The 15,570-nt window shown below is 45.4% G+C and overlaps 1 protein-coding gene across 1 annotated transcript in view; it reads right to left on the bottom strand.

Moving 5' to 3' along the window:
• The window catches only part of RNF115 (ring finger protein 115), a 43,235-nt gene extending 27,818 nt beyond the window's left edge, over positions 1 to 15,417 (bottom strand). The window contains exon 1 of the mRNA XM_037882779.2: positions 15,265 to 15,417. Coding sequence (XP_037738707.1) covers positions 15,265 to 15,351 — 87 coding nt within the window. The 5' untranslated portion in view covers positions 15,352 to 15,417. The remainder of the gene's footprint in view (positions 1 to 15,264) is intronic.
• Positions 15,418 to 15,570: the final 153 nt, after the last annotated feature.

The raw sequence follows: 15,570 nt of genomic DNA, 5'->3' as shown, positions 1-15,570 counted from the left end.
AAGTTCAGGTTTCCAGTTCTTAGCCTCTCCTTGAAGACTGCCAATTAGGGATGGGATTTTCAAGGCTTAAGGGAGTCAGGCGCCCAGCTTCTGTTGATGGTCAAGGAAAGCTAAGCATCTAAGTCGTTAGACCCCTTTAAATATCCCAGCCTTGGGTGCCAATTTGTGCCAGCGTTTTTTGTCCTTTATACATTTAGTGGTCATAGTCCAGGATTCTACTTTCCAAGTTTACCCCAGATGGGCTAAGGAACAACCTTTGAATGTTTTCTAAATTTTAAAACTCACTTTAAAATAACAAATTTCAGAGTAGCAGCCGTGTTAGTCTGTATTCGCAAAAAGAAAAGGAGGACTCGTGGCACCTTAGAGTCTAACAAATTTATTTGAGCATAAGCTTTCGCGAGCTACAGCTAAAGCTTATGCTTGAATAAATTTGTTAGTCTCTAAGGTGCCACAAGTCCTCCTTTTCTTTTTAAATAACAAAGAGCATTTCAACTTTGTGGCAAAACCTGGCTCCTGTGAGGGCAAGCTAATAAGCTGTTCACCCTGAGGAAAAACAGGCAATGATCTCATAAAACAGCCTAAGTTACTGTTTATCCCTTAAATGACAGGGGGTAAAAATTTGGCTGCAAGCTTAAACATTCTGGGATCTGCTTTTACACTAGAGTTGTGGGGAATGCCCTTCTCCAGTCCCCATCAGAATACTGATGAGAGAATGGAAAGCATTTAAGTGATTCCCCCTACCAATTCCTGGTCTTAAAAAGCTTATTTAGAAAGTGGCCTAGTTCTGCTCCAGCATCATAAGTCTGCTTCAATTTGTGGCAGACATCACCAAAAATCATGCAGTCTCTGAAGATTATTTTTCCTCTGCCCCCACCACGCTGAAGAGTGATTTAATAAGGAACATTCCCAGGACTCAGGAATAGAATTTCAAGCTTGAATTTGGCAGCATACAGTCATCCATATTCTTGAGCTCTATGTGTATTCAGGTAGATATGAAACAGGTCAAGGAAACCATCAAGTTACTTTACATCTCACTAGTGGTTTCATGGAACTAGTTTAGCCATAGGCAACAACTGAAATCTAATCCAAGAATCGCTAATATTTTCCCTCTTGTTTCAGATGCTTCTAAAAAAAAAATTGAACAAGGTTTATCAGTGGAGCGCATACTGGAGAAAATTAAATGTTTAGGACATTTTTGCACATTCAGGCTTCAGGCCAGAACACTACTTGGTAGGTCTGCAGTGATCAGAGAAGTTATGAGCACACACGCTAGAGGCTACATCCACCTCCCAGGAAGACCATCAACAACGCAACAGAAATCTTTACAAAACACAAACCAAGAGAGTATTTTAGGCATCAAGAGTTCTGCTAACCAGACAGGGCATTACAGGGAGCACAAACGAAAAACAAGATACATACGCGTCAGAGATGGACGAGACCTCTAACTTCGTCTAGTCCATCCAACAAAGCAGGAGTGGCCAACCCGTGGCTCCGGAGCCCCATGCGGCTTCCGAAGTTAATATGCAGCTCCTTGTCTAGGCACCGACTCTGGGGCTGGAGCTACAGGTGCCAATTTTCCAATGTGCTGGGGGGTGCTCTCTGCTCAACCCCTGGCTCTGCCCCCACTCAACCCTCTCCTGCCCCCTCCCCTGAACCTGCCATGCCTTCACTCCTCCCCCCCTCAGAGCCTCCTGCATGCCATGAAACAGCTGATCGGCAGGTACGGGGAGGACGGGGGAGGCGCTGATCATCGGGGCTGGGAGGGTTGGGAGACTCTGGGAGTGGAGGGGGGGTGCTGAGGACTGTGGCTCTTTTCAAATGTACATTGGTAAATTCTGACTCCTTCTCAGGCTCAGGTTGGCCACCCCTGCAAAAAAGGATTACTCCCTACAATGCATCACCCAGCTCTCCTCTGAATTCCTGATACCTTTTGGTGTCCAATACCTGCTCAAATTCCAGGAGTGACGTTATCAGAGCTATAGAGCAGAGGACAAATACCTCCCTGTCCTGACATGTGATGCCTTCATGGGTGCAGCCTCAAAGTTTGCACTGGTCTTTTTGCTGTCAGACTGCAAACTCCAGTTTACAGTCCTGTGTGTCTGGGTCAACATAACTGCTTTCCACATTTTTCCTTCTGATCGAATCTTTCTAATGATTTCCCATATATTTATTTATAATTAGTATTACCAGGGCACCTAGGAGCCCTTATTAAGGGCCACAAGCCCTTCCACCCTCCACAGATTAATCTTGTTTTGTTATTTTCTACACTGATGCATCACCTTTACAACTTTGTCCTTCCTGCTTGGACATAAGGGGAAAAGCTTTAACGGAGAGCTCCGGTCTCAGTTAGGCAGCTAAATAAGTGCCAGGATTTTCAAAGGAGCCCAGAATTATTGGCGCTCAGCACCTGTGAAAGTCTGGCGTCAGTTTAAAAAAAAATAATAATATGGGGACGCTAAAGAGAACAGACACGTACATTTGAAAGAAGAATTGCATTGCTCAGTTCTGTGCAGAGGCAGGTATTTGAGTTAAATACCAATATGTACAGCTAGACTAAGCAACCATTGAGGGTGGAAGCAAGTAAGATCATGTAACCATCTGTAAGTATTTGAAGATATCAGCAACTAGGAGGGAGATCATTATTTAGGGTGAAAAATTGCTGTGCCTCCTATGCCCCTGCTGTAGGGTTATGGTCCAAATTTGAAGTTGTTTGAGTAAGGGACTCCTAAGATATAGCTCCCCTGAAAACTAATGTATCAACATTTTATGGTTCTTATAACTTTTCTTGCACAGACCCCAGGTTCAAACTATGGCTCTGATTCTCCCCAAACTGACCTCAGGATTGACCTCCGCTAATGTCTGCCACCCACTGCCCCTTGGCAGAAACAATATTTTAGAAGTTATTCAGGGTAGAAGATGGATCTACAAAGGGCTTCAGTCAAGCGCTATGATGTCCATCGATGCAGCTGAAGCATCGCTCAAAGAGGGCAGAGTCACGGTTGTGGGGTGTGTATTTTAACTCAATTTCCTGGTATTTAGAACCAGAGGGGCTGACTCAGGAGTGTTACAAGGATGCTCTGAAGAATATGATGTTCTAGGAGCGTAAATACAGAGTATTATTTGATTGGACTAAGCAACTGAACAAGTGACGTAGGGAACAGACAAGGGGACTGGAAGATCTAATGGGTAGAGACTCAAGCCCTGAGATTCCATGATATCCTTTTTAAGTTACATGAAACCCCAGTTTAGCAAAGTACTTAAACACATGCTTAACTTTAAGCATTCAAGTGATCCCATTGACTTTAATGGGTCTACTTCTGCCCCTGAAGTGGGGCATGTGCTGAATTGAGTCTGAAGAGACACTCCTCCTCCCTTTCCCATGGTGCACCTGAGACTCAAGCCCCTAATTTTAACAGGAAGTTGCTGCTAGCAGGGTGTTCACAGTGAGGGGCTCTTGCACTCTGGAACTCAGCCCTTCTCTTGGTCTGACAGAGCCACAGCTCTGTTATCTTTCAGGGACAAGGCAACTTTACTTTAAGTTGGCAGTGAGATAAGAGGGGTGGTTTTTGTACAGCTGAATGGATGAGTTCATGGCCCTGATTTACTAAAAATGTGACGATAATGAGAGGGACACATTTCCTAAGAGCATCCAGACATCTGTAGTATGCAAGGTCTTGGAAAAAATTTTGAAGGAGAAAGTAGTTAAGGACATCGAGGTCAATGGTAAATGGGACAAAATCCAACATGGTTTTACAAAAGGTAGATCGTGCCAAACCAACCTGATCTCCTTCTTTGAGAAAGTAACAGATTTTTTAGACAAAGGAAACGCAGTGGATTTAATTTACCTAGATTTCAGTAAGGTGTTTGATACAGTGCCACATGGGGAATTATTAGTTAAATTGGAAAAGATGGGGATTAATATGAAAATTGAAAGGTGGATAAGGAATTTGTTAACAGGGAGACTATAGCAGGTCCTACTGAAAGGTGAACTGTCAGGCTGGAGGGAGGTTACCAGTGGAGTTCCTCGGGGATCGGTTTGGGGACTAATCTTATTTAATCTTTTTATTACTGACCTTGGCACAAAAAGTGGGAGTGTGCTAATAAAGTTTGCGGATGATACAAAGCTGGGAGGTATTGCCAATTTAGAGAGAGACCGGGATATCATACAGGAAGATCTGGATGACCTTGTAAACTGGAGTAATAGTAATAGGATGAAATTTAATAGTGAAAAGTGTAAGGTCATGCATTTAGGGATTAATAACAAGAATTTTAGTTATAAGCTGGGGACGCATCAATTAGAAGTAACAGAGGAGGAGAAGGACCTTGGAGTATTGGTTGATCACAGGATGACGATGAGCCACCAATGTGACATGGCCGTGAAAAAAGCTAATGCAGTCTTGGGATGCATTAGGTGAGGTAAGTCCAGTAGAGATAAGGAGGTTTTAGTACCGTTATAAAAGGCACTGGTGAGACCTCATCTGGAATACTGTGTGCAGTTCTGGTCTCCCATGTTTAAGAAGGATGAATTCAAACTGGAACAGCTACAGAGAAGGATGTATCCATCCATCACCTTAGGATGATCCGAGGAATGAAAAACTTGTCTTATGAAAGGAGACTCAAGGAGCTTGGCTTGTTTAGCCTAACCAAAAGAAGGTTGAGGGGAGATATGATTGCTCTCTATAAATATATCAGAGGGATAAATACTGGAGAGGGAGAGGAATTATTTAAGCTCAGTACCAACGTGGACACAAGAACAAATGGATATAAACTGGTCATCGGGAAGTTTAGACTTGAAATTAGACGAAGGTTTCTAACCATCAGAGGAGTGAGGTTTTGGAATAGCCTTCCAAGGGAAGCAGTGGGGGCAAAGGACCTATCTGGCTTTAAGATTAAACTCGATAAGTTTATGGAGGAGATGGTATGATGGGATAACATGATTTTGGCAATTAATTGATCTTTAAATATTCATGGTAAATAGGCCCAATGGCCTATGATGGGATGTTAGATGGGGTAGGATCTGAGTTACTACAGAGAATTCTTTCCTGGGTATCTGGCTGGTGAATCTTGCCCATATGCTCAGGGTTCAGTTGATCGCCATATTTGAGGTCAGGAAGAAATTTTCCTCCAGGGCAGATTGGAAGAGGCCCTGGAGGTTTTTCGCCTTCCTCTGCTTTATGGGGCACGGGTCACATGCTGGAGGATTCTCTGCTCCTTGAAGTCTTTAAACCATGATTTGAGGACTTCAATAGCTCAGACACAGGTGAGAGGTTTATTGCAGGAGTGGGTGGGTGAGATTCTGTGGCCTGCATTGTGCAGGAGGTCAGTCTAGATGATCATAATGGTCCCTTCTGCCCTTAATATCTATGAATGTTTCAGGGACAAGGAAACTTTACTTTAAGTTGGCAGTGAGATAAGAGGGGTGTTTTTTGTACAGCTGAACGGATAAGTTCATGGCCCTGATTTACTAAAAATGTGACTACAATGAGAGGGATACATTTCCTAAGAGCACCCAGATTTCAGGCATCCCAACTTGAGATGCCTCGGGACTGATTTTCAAAAGGTGCTGGGCTGCAACTTAAATCACTGGAGCTGTGGATGCTCAGCAACTCTCAAAAACTCAGGCCCACTGTGTCTATGCTGGTAACCCAACAACAGAGGGACCCAGACACAAAAGAGCCAGTTTTTGAAATGTTTCAGAGTAGCAGCCGTGTTAGTCTGTATTCGCAAAAAGAAAAGGAGGACTTGTGGCACCTTAGAGACTAACCAATTTATTTGAGCATAAGCTTTCGTGAGCTACAGCTCACTTCATACATGTTAAACAAATGCCAAATTCCAGCTCAACGCAAACAGCACGGCACTCGGCTTTGCTTAAAATCCTTTGCTTGATTTTCTCTGTTAAAATCACCATGCTACAAAGGTTTTCTAAATCAGCACCATTCCGCGTCATCACCAACGCTGCTGTTTCCCCAAGGCCTGCAGTCCTGATGCGTTTCAGTTGGCTGTGCAGTTCATTGCAGCCCAAGTGAAGGACATGCATGCAGAGAGGTTCTTTTCCAAAGGACAGACCTCAAGTTAAAGTTCTGCTTAGGACTCTGATGCGGACATGAGCTCTGCTCAGAGAAGATGCTAGGATGAACATCTTTAAAATTAGGCTGATTATTTCTTCTTGTAGTAAAACCGGAGTCCATGATGCAGCAATACAGCGCATATCATAATTGTGCAGAAAGACTAGGATTTACAGATTTAAGACCTGTGGCCCTATTCATTTTTGGAAGCCCTTTTCTACATCCAGTCAGTTAGAGAAACGTGACTACAGGCATTTTGACCAAAAGCTAATATACTATTACTTGCAGGATACAAACAGAGATAAATACAGCATTTGGATTAAATAACAAAAGTGGGACGGGGAAAATCGGCAATGGAACAAAACAGATGAGTGGAGCTGTGTATGGTATTTCAGAATAATTTCTTACACTAAACAAATGGTTTTGTTTTCAATACTATCCATTGTTTGAAAAACTCTCCTAGAAAGCTGGAGGAATAAAGAGGCGCTGGATGGCTCAGGGATTCAGAACCTTTCGTCATTAAGTTACTGCTCAGTGTTTAGCTCAGGGGTGACTGACGGTTGCCTGCTAATAACTGCTCAACAGCTCACGTGGACTGATCCTGGTGGGTTTCAGTCCCATCCCTGCATCGTAAGCACCATGATCACAATTGGCCCCTTTCATGGTAGTCTCGGGTGGAAACTGAATCCCCTGCTGTTACCTCCGACAGTGGTTGAGTACACCATCTCCAAGATAGGACTGAGCCACAACGGGGAAGGGATAGGGACAGCAAGCTTTGCCAAGAAGTCTAGAGGTTTCAAGCACTCTGCTCAGAGCACCCAGCCATCCTTCCGTCAACACCAATCAGCTCTAATTCTCGCATTTCCCAATATGACCAGTCGTGCTAAGAAGGGCCCTCTGTCCCTCCAGCTCGTCATTAACTGTGCACAAGTGTCCAACCCCAATTATTTTTAAGCAGTCAAATACGTGTTTCATCTGGAACCTTCCTTTTGCCTTGATTCTCAATCTGAAGTAGGCAAATCAAGAGAAACGGGATTGGAATGACACATGCGGGCTTCTTAGCCATGTTAACACCAACCAGAGGGTAAGACGCTCAGATATACAACCTTCATACCACTCTACTGAGGTCACTGACAGTCTATTTTCTTTTCCTCTCCTTATCTTCCAGGGCAAGCAGCAAGCTACAGTCCGATGTGGGAATTTCAAGCTAAATTTTCCTTTGGTATATGCTGGATGAATATCTGAACACTTTATCTACACACAAAAGGATCCAGGCACCCAAATTTCTTCCACATGATCAATGTGTCTCAATCCTGACATGCAGCACAGTCCCCTACAGGGTAGCCAAGTATCTGTGGTCTATTCAGTCTTTGGCCAGTCTGTTGGGACTGTCCCCAACTGCAGTAGTTCTAGTGATGTAGGCACCTTTCCACTGGGAATTCCGTTTAGCCACCAAAATCATTTTTTGTGGGCCACTAAATAGCCAGGTTAGTGCACTTTAGAAGTAACATGGCACCCACATACCAGAGTAACAGGCATGGCATAAGAACATTTTTAGCCAGCAGCTAAGGAAGACATACCAGCTATTTACAGTTTGAGCTGTTTACTCACACTATGCCAAGAACTTATCAGGCAACTTAGAATGGAACAATTTTAAAATAATTTTTTAATCTATTGTATATACAACATTATATAATTTCTGTGATATGCAGGTAGTCTGACTAGATGATGATGTTCCCTTCTGGCCTTAACAAAAAACAATTTCCCCATCTTGGGGAGAAGAAAAAACAAAAACAAAACCTAGTATCTTTCCCTTCTGTAGCTCCTACTATCTGAACTGTGCTCCCTGCATGTATCCTGAACACAGTTCTATTGTGCTGTTCCTGTACCCCTTCATTTCTTTCTCTGCAATTATTTAGCTCCGTAACTGTATTTTGCAGAGGATTTTGGGATGGCTTCATTGACTATATAAAATTGTATGGACTCTTCAGCTACACTGCAAGGAAGGAGCAATTGAATTTACCTGAACTTTGTAACAATTGTTATTCGATACCTTGGTGTTTTTTCCTCTTCCTCATACAGTACTGAGAGCTTTGCAGATTTGTAGCAATATGCAAACGTATGCAATTCACGTGCAGGAATGCGGGAGCCTGCTGGGTTCTACCACCTTTCCCTAGAGCCACGGCATTAGCGAGCTGCTACTACTTTATAGTCTAGCCTATTTATAATCCTATTTATTTCATGTTTTACATGTATGTTCAATGCTGTAATGGTTTTCCTACCCCTTATGTATCTTGGTGTACTCTGTATAGCAAAATTCTTTCATATGGAGAAAGACATCACAGAAGTATGTTTTGCCCTTTAATTGTGAGCCAACTATCTTAGAGGTAGAAGAGTAATAGGTGTTCTAACCCAGGGTCCTAGCCAGCCTGCAACACAGGTGAGTATTTTTTGCCTACTTAAAGTTCTCCTCTCGTTTTAGTTGGTTCTGGTATTATTCACTTCCTGTTTTAAACTGCTGAGCAGCGTCACTTCATGCTGCTAAAACTGAGGCCATGTTCACCCAAGAGGAGGCTGCATGGGGAGGGGGGGAGCACCAACGGTTAAATAAGCCCCATATACAGCTTGCATCTTGCATGGTTAAGAGGAGTGATCCTGTGATCAGTGACAACTTTGTATGCATAAAGGGCAACAGGACCCATCTCCAAGACTCCAGGCCTGCAAACACACACACACACACACACACACACAGAGTTAACTTTAAGCACAAGCAAGCTGATTCATTTTAATAGCACTACTCGTGTTCACGTCAATGGGAATTCACCTGAAACATGGGCAGGATCAGGGCCTGCATTTGTAAAGTGCCCTGGGATCATTTCTATTAAAAGGTATCCTGACCGCAATTAATATTTCAGAGCTGTACAATTTTGCAGAAATTTTAGCCTGCAACGCACTCTCAGAAAGGCTGAGCCTCAATGGTCTGAGATGAGTAATACCTGCAATATTAATTGAAAAGGTTGAACTTATTCAAACCTAAACTGAGCACAGCAAAAATGGCACAGATGCCTCTCATTCAGCATAGCCTTTACTACAGGCATTCTTCTGAAAGAAAAAACACATTAGAACCAGAAAGAAAAACCTGCCAAGAGAGTCCAGCTCGAAAGGAAGATGCCAGTTCACGATGGACTAAGTTGAGCAGCTTGTGAGTCTTTTTCCTCTAAGTTTATACCTCTCAGGTATCCATTAGAAAAAAGAGTTCCCTACACAAAGCTATCGCCAACCAACGCAGGGCAGACTGTATTCATTTAAAGCATATGGGTCACAGAATTTTTAAAGAGAATCAACCAGTTTATTCCTATATCTGACATGGACGACATTAGATAGGACTTACCCCTCTCTTGCTTAGCGCATTTACCTTATAACTCTGATGTACTGCATATAGTAAAAAAGTTTCATTCTTTCATATGATAAGAAGCCAGGTTTAATATTAACATGGAAAACATTTCAAAAGTTTATTTTAACTGCACGCTGGGATTCCAGGCTGCAGAATTAAAATCTACTTTGACGACGACATTGGAAGCCAGTTTTGGGGAAGTCTGAAAAAGTACATTTTCCTACTTTACAATTCTGATGTGAAGAGGGATAACAAGCTTACATTCCTTCAGCATCTTTCAGTCCCCAAAAGAGAGTACTGCCCCACCAACAAAGCTGAATCAGGGGACACAAGATCTGACTCCATTCCTGTTATAAACCTAAACCCTTGGACGCTCCAGTGTTTTAGCCTAGCTGAGGTAGGTCTTCAATAGGAAAAGGGTGTGATCATAACTCAAGTTAGCTATTATGAGGCAAAATCCTAATGAAGACAAGACAGTTTGCTGTTTTTATATGAGTTAGCAAGTCAAGGTAAACCCCAGGCTCCCTCATAAATCTAACTTCACCTGCTAACTTGTGTGAAAACTACAGACTGCCTTGTCTTCACAAGGATTTTACCCAAATACAAGGACTTATAGGGATGCAGATTCTATCCTCACTACACATTTTAACTGTGTTGTCACCAATACAAGGGGCAATCATATTATACCCTTGACTTGGTTATAGAGGTAGTATCGATGAGGCCAACATTTTATACCGACTGCTCTGTGTATTTGAATTGCACAGTGCTGATCATACTCTCAGCACTAAAAGAACTAATACACCAAGATGATTTAATCCATCACTAAAATACAGACAATCCCATGGTGACATGTGGCAGCTGTTTAACAGTGCACTGCAACCCTAAACAACAGTTCAGGATGGGAAGTTAGCAGTAACCTTTAGCGTACTTTGGATGAGTTCAAAGTGCTTTACAAGGAGAAAATGTTAAGTGAAGGAAAGCTCTCCCCCCCCCCCCCCCCAACATAAATGAAACTGCAGAGATTTGATATCTTTCGATACAACTGGGGGATGATCAAGATGCCAGGGTCAGCCACCTATCCCTGACAAAAAGGGTCATGAGATTTTTGACGACATTAACTGATCAGGAGCACAGAAGACCCGAGAGAGGGGCAAGTTGCAGATTCATTGTAACATGGGCCATTGGGGGAAGAATGTTTTTAAAAAAGCATATGGCAGCAGTTCGCTTCACTGCAGATATTTAACTTGGAATTCTGAAAAGCCTTCCTGATTTCTCTCTTGTGCTGTGTTTAATCAAGATGAGCTATCCCTTTACCTTAAAATAAAAACGTATCCGCTGGGCTGCAGCTGCAACCTGACTTGCACCTGCAGCATACAGCAGAAAGCGTGATTTGAAATGGCAGCCCAGGAACATGGTTTATTCTACCCCCCTGCAAATGAAACCAGGCCACATTCAGCCAATGGTGACTTGCACAGCAGTTATGCTACAGAAGCTATGGAAACATTACTACTGAGATCCATCATCCCAGTTAACGCTTTCTGTGCCTGTCAGTGAACAGCCAGCCTTCACGTGACACCCTGGGAGGAGCACAGCTCCAGCCATGTATAAATGTGGTTTGTTTCAAGGATTGCTTACCTTTCTCCCTCTCTTTTTGGTGAAGGAGGCAGAGAAGGGAATAGTGGATTTTAAATATTTTTTATATACTGTTGATCACAAGAACCCTGCTGCTGCATAGAGAACAATTCACAACTACATTGAAAATCAGCATGGCATCGAAATCTGTTTTCCCACTGACATTCTGGGAGATTTACCTAGGGCCTGTCCATGCAATAAGCACCAATGGAAGTTGTACACTTGCTTCAAAAGGAGGAGATGGCCTCACACTTTTCAATCCTGTGTGATGAGCAGTGTGTTACTCCTGGTATAAAGGATTACCTCCTTGCCCCGCTAGGTAAGCAATCTCAGGATCTCTCTCAAAAGATATCGTTTTTATTTTAAGATGATGTTATCCTAATCTCAGAATCACACCAAAGCAGCACAAAACCTTCCCATTTAACAAGGGGAAACTGGCAGAGAGACATTACTTGCCTGAGGTCTCACAGAGAAAGTTATTGGCAGAGCTGGAAACAGAAGTCTTGACTCTCAGCCTTAGGCCATGTCTGCGCTACAGCAGCGCACCTAGAATGTTGCAGCTGGGTCACTGTAGCAGGGCAGCATAGACTACAGCAATGGAAGGGGGGTTTCCATCGAAGCAGGTAATCTACAAGACGTAGTAGCTAAGTCAAAGGGAAAATCCTTCCGTCGACCCAGCTGCTTCTACACCAGGGCTTAGGTCAACCTAACCACGGTGCTCAAGGCATGACACTTTTTACAGCCCTGAGTGAAGCAGCTAGGTCGACCTAAGTTTTGGGTGTAGACCAGGCCCAAGTCACTGGTTTAAGCTCTCTCACCCTATCTGGAGATAAACAGGTCCATGGACTTCTACTGGATAATTCAGAGATCTGAAAGCAAGTCCTAATGTAGCCCTTTACAAACAGTAACCTATCACCCCATGAAACCAATGTTTGCCACATTTTACAGATGGAGAGACTGAGGCATGAAGAAAGGAAGTGACTTGCCCAAGGCCACAAAGGGAATCAGTGTCACAGCATCATTAGAACTAAGGAGTTATCCTCCCAGTTTCATGCTCCTTAAGGAAAGTTTGCCTCAACCAGAGATTGCAAAACATAGGCTGATTCATGATGACTGGCCTTCAGAAGAGTGTAAGAGTCTTACTCCAGAAATATGACATGACAAGGCAGGTCAGGGCCTTAGCTGCTGCCTGGGACTCTGTCAGGAGATCCCTTGCTTGAGAACTTGAGGAGCTGACTGAAAGAGAGGGGTGGCCCCTAACTCAAGTAGGTTCACATCAGGTTAGGTGCGTCACTGGAACAGGGGGAGATAAAGAGGTTGTCACCCCTATAGTGGAGAGGTTGAAAAGGTGAAACGATTCACTGGTTTGGCAGGTACAAGTCCTGAACATACTATTTATAAAGTACGGGTAATAATATCCTCACATTTCTAGAGTTTGTACCATCCTCAGGAATACCTGAAATGCAGACACCTGCGGGGTGGAAGACAGAAAATCTTCACGAGCACAACACTGTGCCCATAGAGGGGGAGATGACAGGTTCCCAGCACAATGCAACCCTGATCCCAATTAGGGTTCTGGGTGCTACTAATTATAATAATAAAAGCCAGGTCAAACCATTAGCCTTACAAAGAGTCCAGGAGCAATAATGCCCAGGCAGAGCAAAACTGAAGACTCTGATTTAGAAATAAAGGGGCCTGGGTAGGAATGCTGATAGATATATACAACATCAGGGCAAAAGAAAAAAGGGAACCAATGCTAAGATGACAAGGAGTCCGGTAGCACCTTAAAAACTAACAGATTTATTTGGGCATAAGCTTTCGTGGGTATTACACGGTGATCAGTCAAACAACAACGTGACACGTAAATGCATGGACGTACTAGGCCTGGAGTTTTAGTTCCAATACCAAAAAATGCACTAATGGCATCAGGAAATCCTGAATCCCAGTTACGGAAGAGACTTGGTCGCGAGCAATTTAGGGCAGCATTTCTATACAACAAAGGACAGTTGAAACATGGGAGGGAAAACTGCATAAGTCAGCAACAGAGGCAAGTAGTCTAAAGAGGGAGCTGAACACGATTTGGGAGGGGGAGAGAGAAAATACCAGAAGGCAGGGCTACTAGCTACACTTGAGGGGACATACGGTGGGTTTGGAAGCAGAGAGATACATGATCAATTTGCATTTCAGATGGACAAGCTAAGTCTCAACAGGACTATATGCAATTGCAGAGGTGTGAGCTATCTGTGACGTAAACTAGAGAAATCTTCGGGATCATCATTCATGCCATGTATGAATGATTTTTAAAGTAAAAAAATTCCTTGAGGCCCCCCTCTTACCTCCCTTCACTGTGCAGAGTAGAAGAATAGCACAGCATTACCTCATTTACCTAAATGTCAGAGGGACGCTGAATCAGTCTGGATAACTGAAGGGTGCCCCCCAGTTATGAAATTCCCAGGAATTGGAGGACATCACCCTGTTTCAGGGTCCAGATCATTGAGATTTTGCTGCAGCACCCTGCTCTTCATTAGCTTCTTTCGTCTGAGAACCTTAAGGCGCATCACAAACTTTAAGAGCCTCACAATCTTCCTAAACCTGCTCTCTCAGAAGGTAGGTAGGTATTATCCTAATTTTACAGGTGGGGAAACTTGGGCACAGAGGCGGCGGCTGGGGGGCACCCCTTTAGCAAAGAATCTCCAGACATTCCCATATATCGGGCAAAAAACGGTATTATGTGCCTGGTCTGATCTGGTCAAGCTACGTTGCCTGTTCCTCTCCTCAAATAGCCGCCTGCTCCCCAACGACACCTCCCAAGACAGGAGGCTCACCGAGATCCGGTCTATAACGTCACTAGAACATCAGCAGCACAACAAGGACACCCTTTGAGTCTAACCCTTTTGGAGCTACATGGAGAGACCACAGACTAGACTCATCCAGACCCCTCCACCCTATGGCAGAACTGCTTGGGGTTAGCTGTGACACAGCCCCCCACTACACCGCATACAACTTCAACCCCAAAGAGACACAGGACTATTTTACACTCACTCAGAAAGGGTGCTCAAAAGGAGAACCATTTCCCTAGGGCATGAGGGAGACGTTCCCTTACTTGGGACCCTACTGATCCTCTGGCTGGGGAACTGAAATTTGCCCTTCTCACTGTGAGAATTGGGAGACCTCCCTCCATGCAGGGGACTGGACTAGATAACCTCTTGAGGTCCCTTCCTGTCCTAGGATTCTGTGCCACTGGGTCCCTGCCTCTCTCCCCCAGGGGTTCTCTCTCTAGAGTAGGGAGAATGGGTGCCCTTGCTTTTGAGAAGACCTGGGGCCCCTGTGAAGGGTGAACTGGGGTTTACCTCCACTCTCAGTGGGGCTTAACCTTCCCTGTGTTCCCAAAGGAAACACCCCCCCCTCTCCATGGGGATGGTTGGGATTAGCCCCTGCCCGCCACACCCCCCTCCCCCACAACCTGAGTGGCCCCTCCCATCAGGGAAGCTTGGGGTTTAGCCTCTCCAATACTAAAGGAGAGGATGCGGGGTTAGCCCCTTGCACCTTCACCTCTGTGGAGGACAATTGAGGGCTGAACGCCTCCCCTTCCAGTTCTATGCTGTGGAGATTAGAGGGGGCCCTCAACCTCCCCCCCCCCACCCCCAAGAGATGTGCTGGGGTTTAACCCCCACCTTCCTTTTGTCCCCCCCCCCTCCCGGCAGGAGAAGGAGCCTATCCCCCAAGCTGGGCTTAACCCTCAGGCCTGCCCCCCCTTTCGGGGAATACGCTGGGGTTTAACCCTCCCCCCTTTCTCACGTGGGGGGCTGGGGTTTCAGCCCCTCCTGCCTGGGCCCCCTCGATCCCTGAGGACAAGCGTTTGATGTTTAACCCCCTCTCGCTGGGGAAGCTGCTGGAGTTTAACCCCCCACCACCACCTCAGGGGGGAGGAGAAAGGGGGTTTAACCCCCCTTCCCGCCAGCCTCCTTTGGGGGCGGGGATTGGGATTTAACCCCCCCTCCTTTCAGGGCAGGGGTTGGTGGGATTTAACCCCCCCTCCCACCAGCCCCTGCCCCCCAGAGGGAGAGGACCGGGGTTTACCCCCCCCCCTTTCATGGGGGGGCTGCTGGGTTCCCGCCCGGGCCCCTCCCGCGGCGGATCTGGGGGTTCACGCCCCCTGGCCCCGCCCCTTACCGGCAGCTTGGGGCTGACCTCCCCCTTGCAGCTGTGGCAGAAGAAGCGATGCTGGGACACGACGGCCGCTGCCGAGGCCTCCGCCATCTTCTCTCTCCCCCTCCCCCGGCTCCCTGCCTGCCGTCAGTCCTCCTTGGGGGAGCGCAGAGACTAGGGCCCGCGCGGATAGAGCGGCAGGCAGGTCCCTCTAGCCGCCCACTTCCGCCTCTCCTTTGTGCTCCGCCGGCGGGGGCCGGGAGACTCAGTCCTCCGTTAGGCTAGCGAGACGAGAGGACTGCAGGGTAGAGCGGCCCCCTCGTTTCTTCC

Source organism: Chelonia mydas, chromosome 24 (assembly GCF_015237465.2).
Source record: "Chelonia mydas isolate rCheMyd1 chromosome 24, rCheMyd1.pri.v2, whole genome shotgun sequence".
NCBI lineage: Eukaryota > Metazoa > Chordata > Testudines > Cheloniidae > Chelonia > Chelonia mydas.
This window is presented reverse-complemented; position numbering and strand designations above follow the sequence as displayed.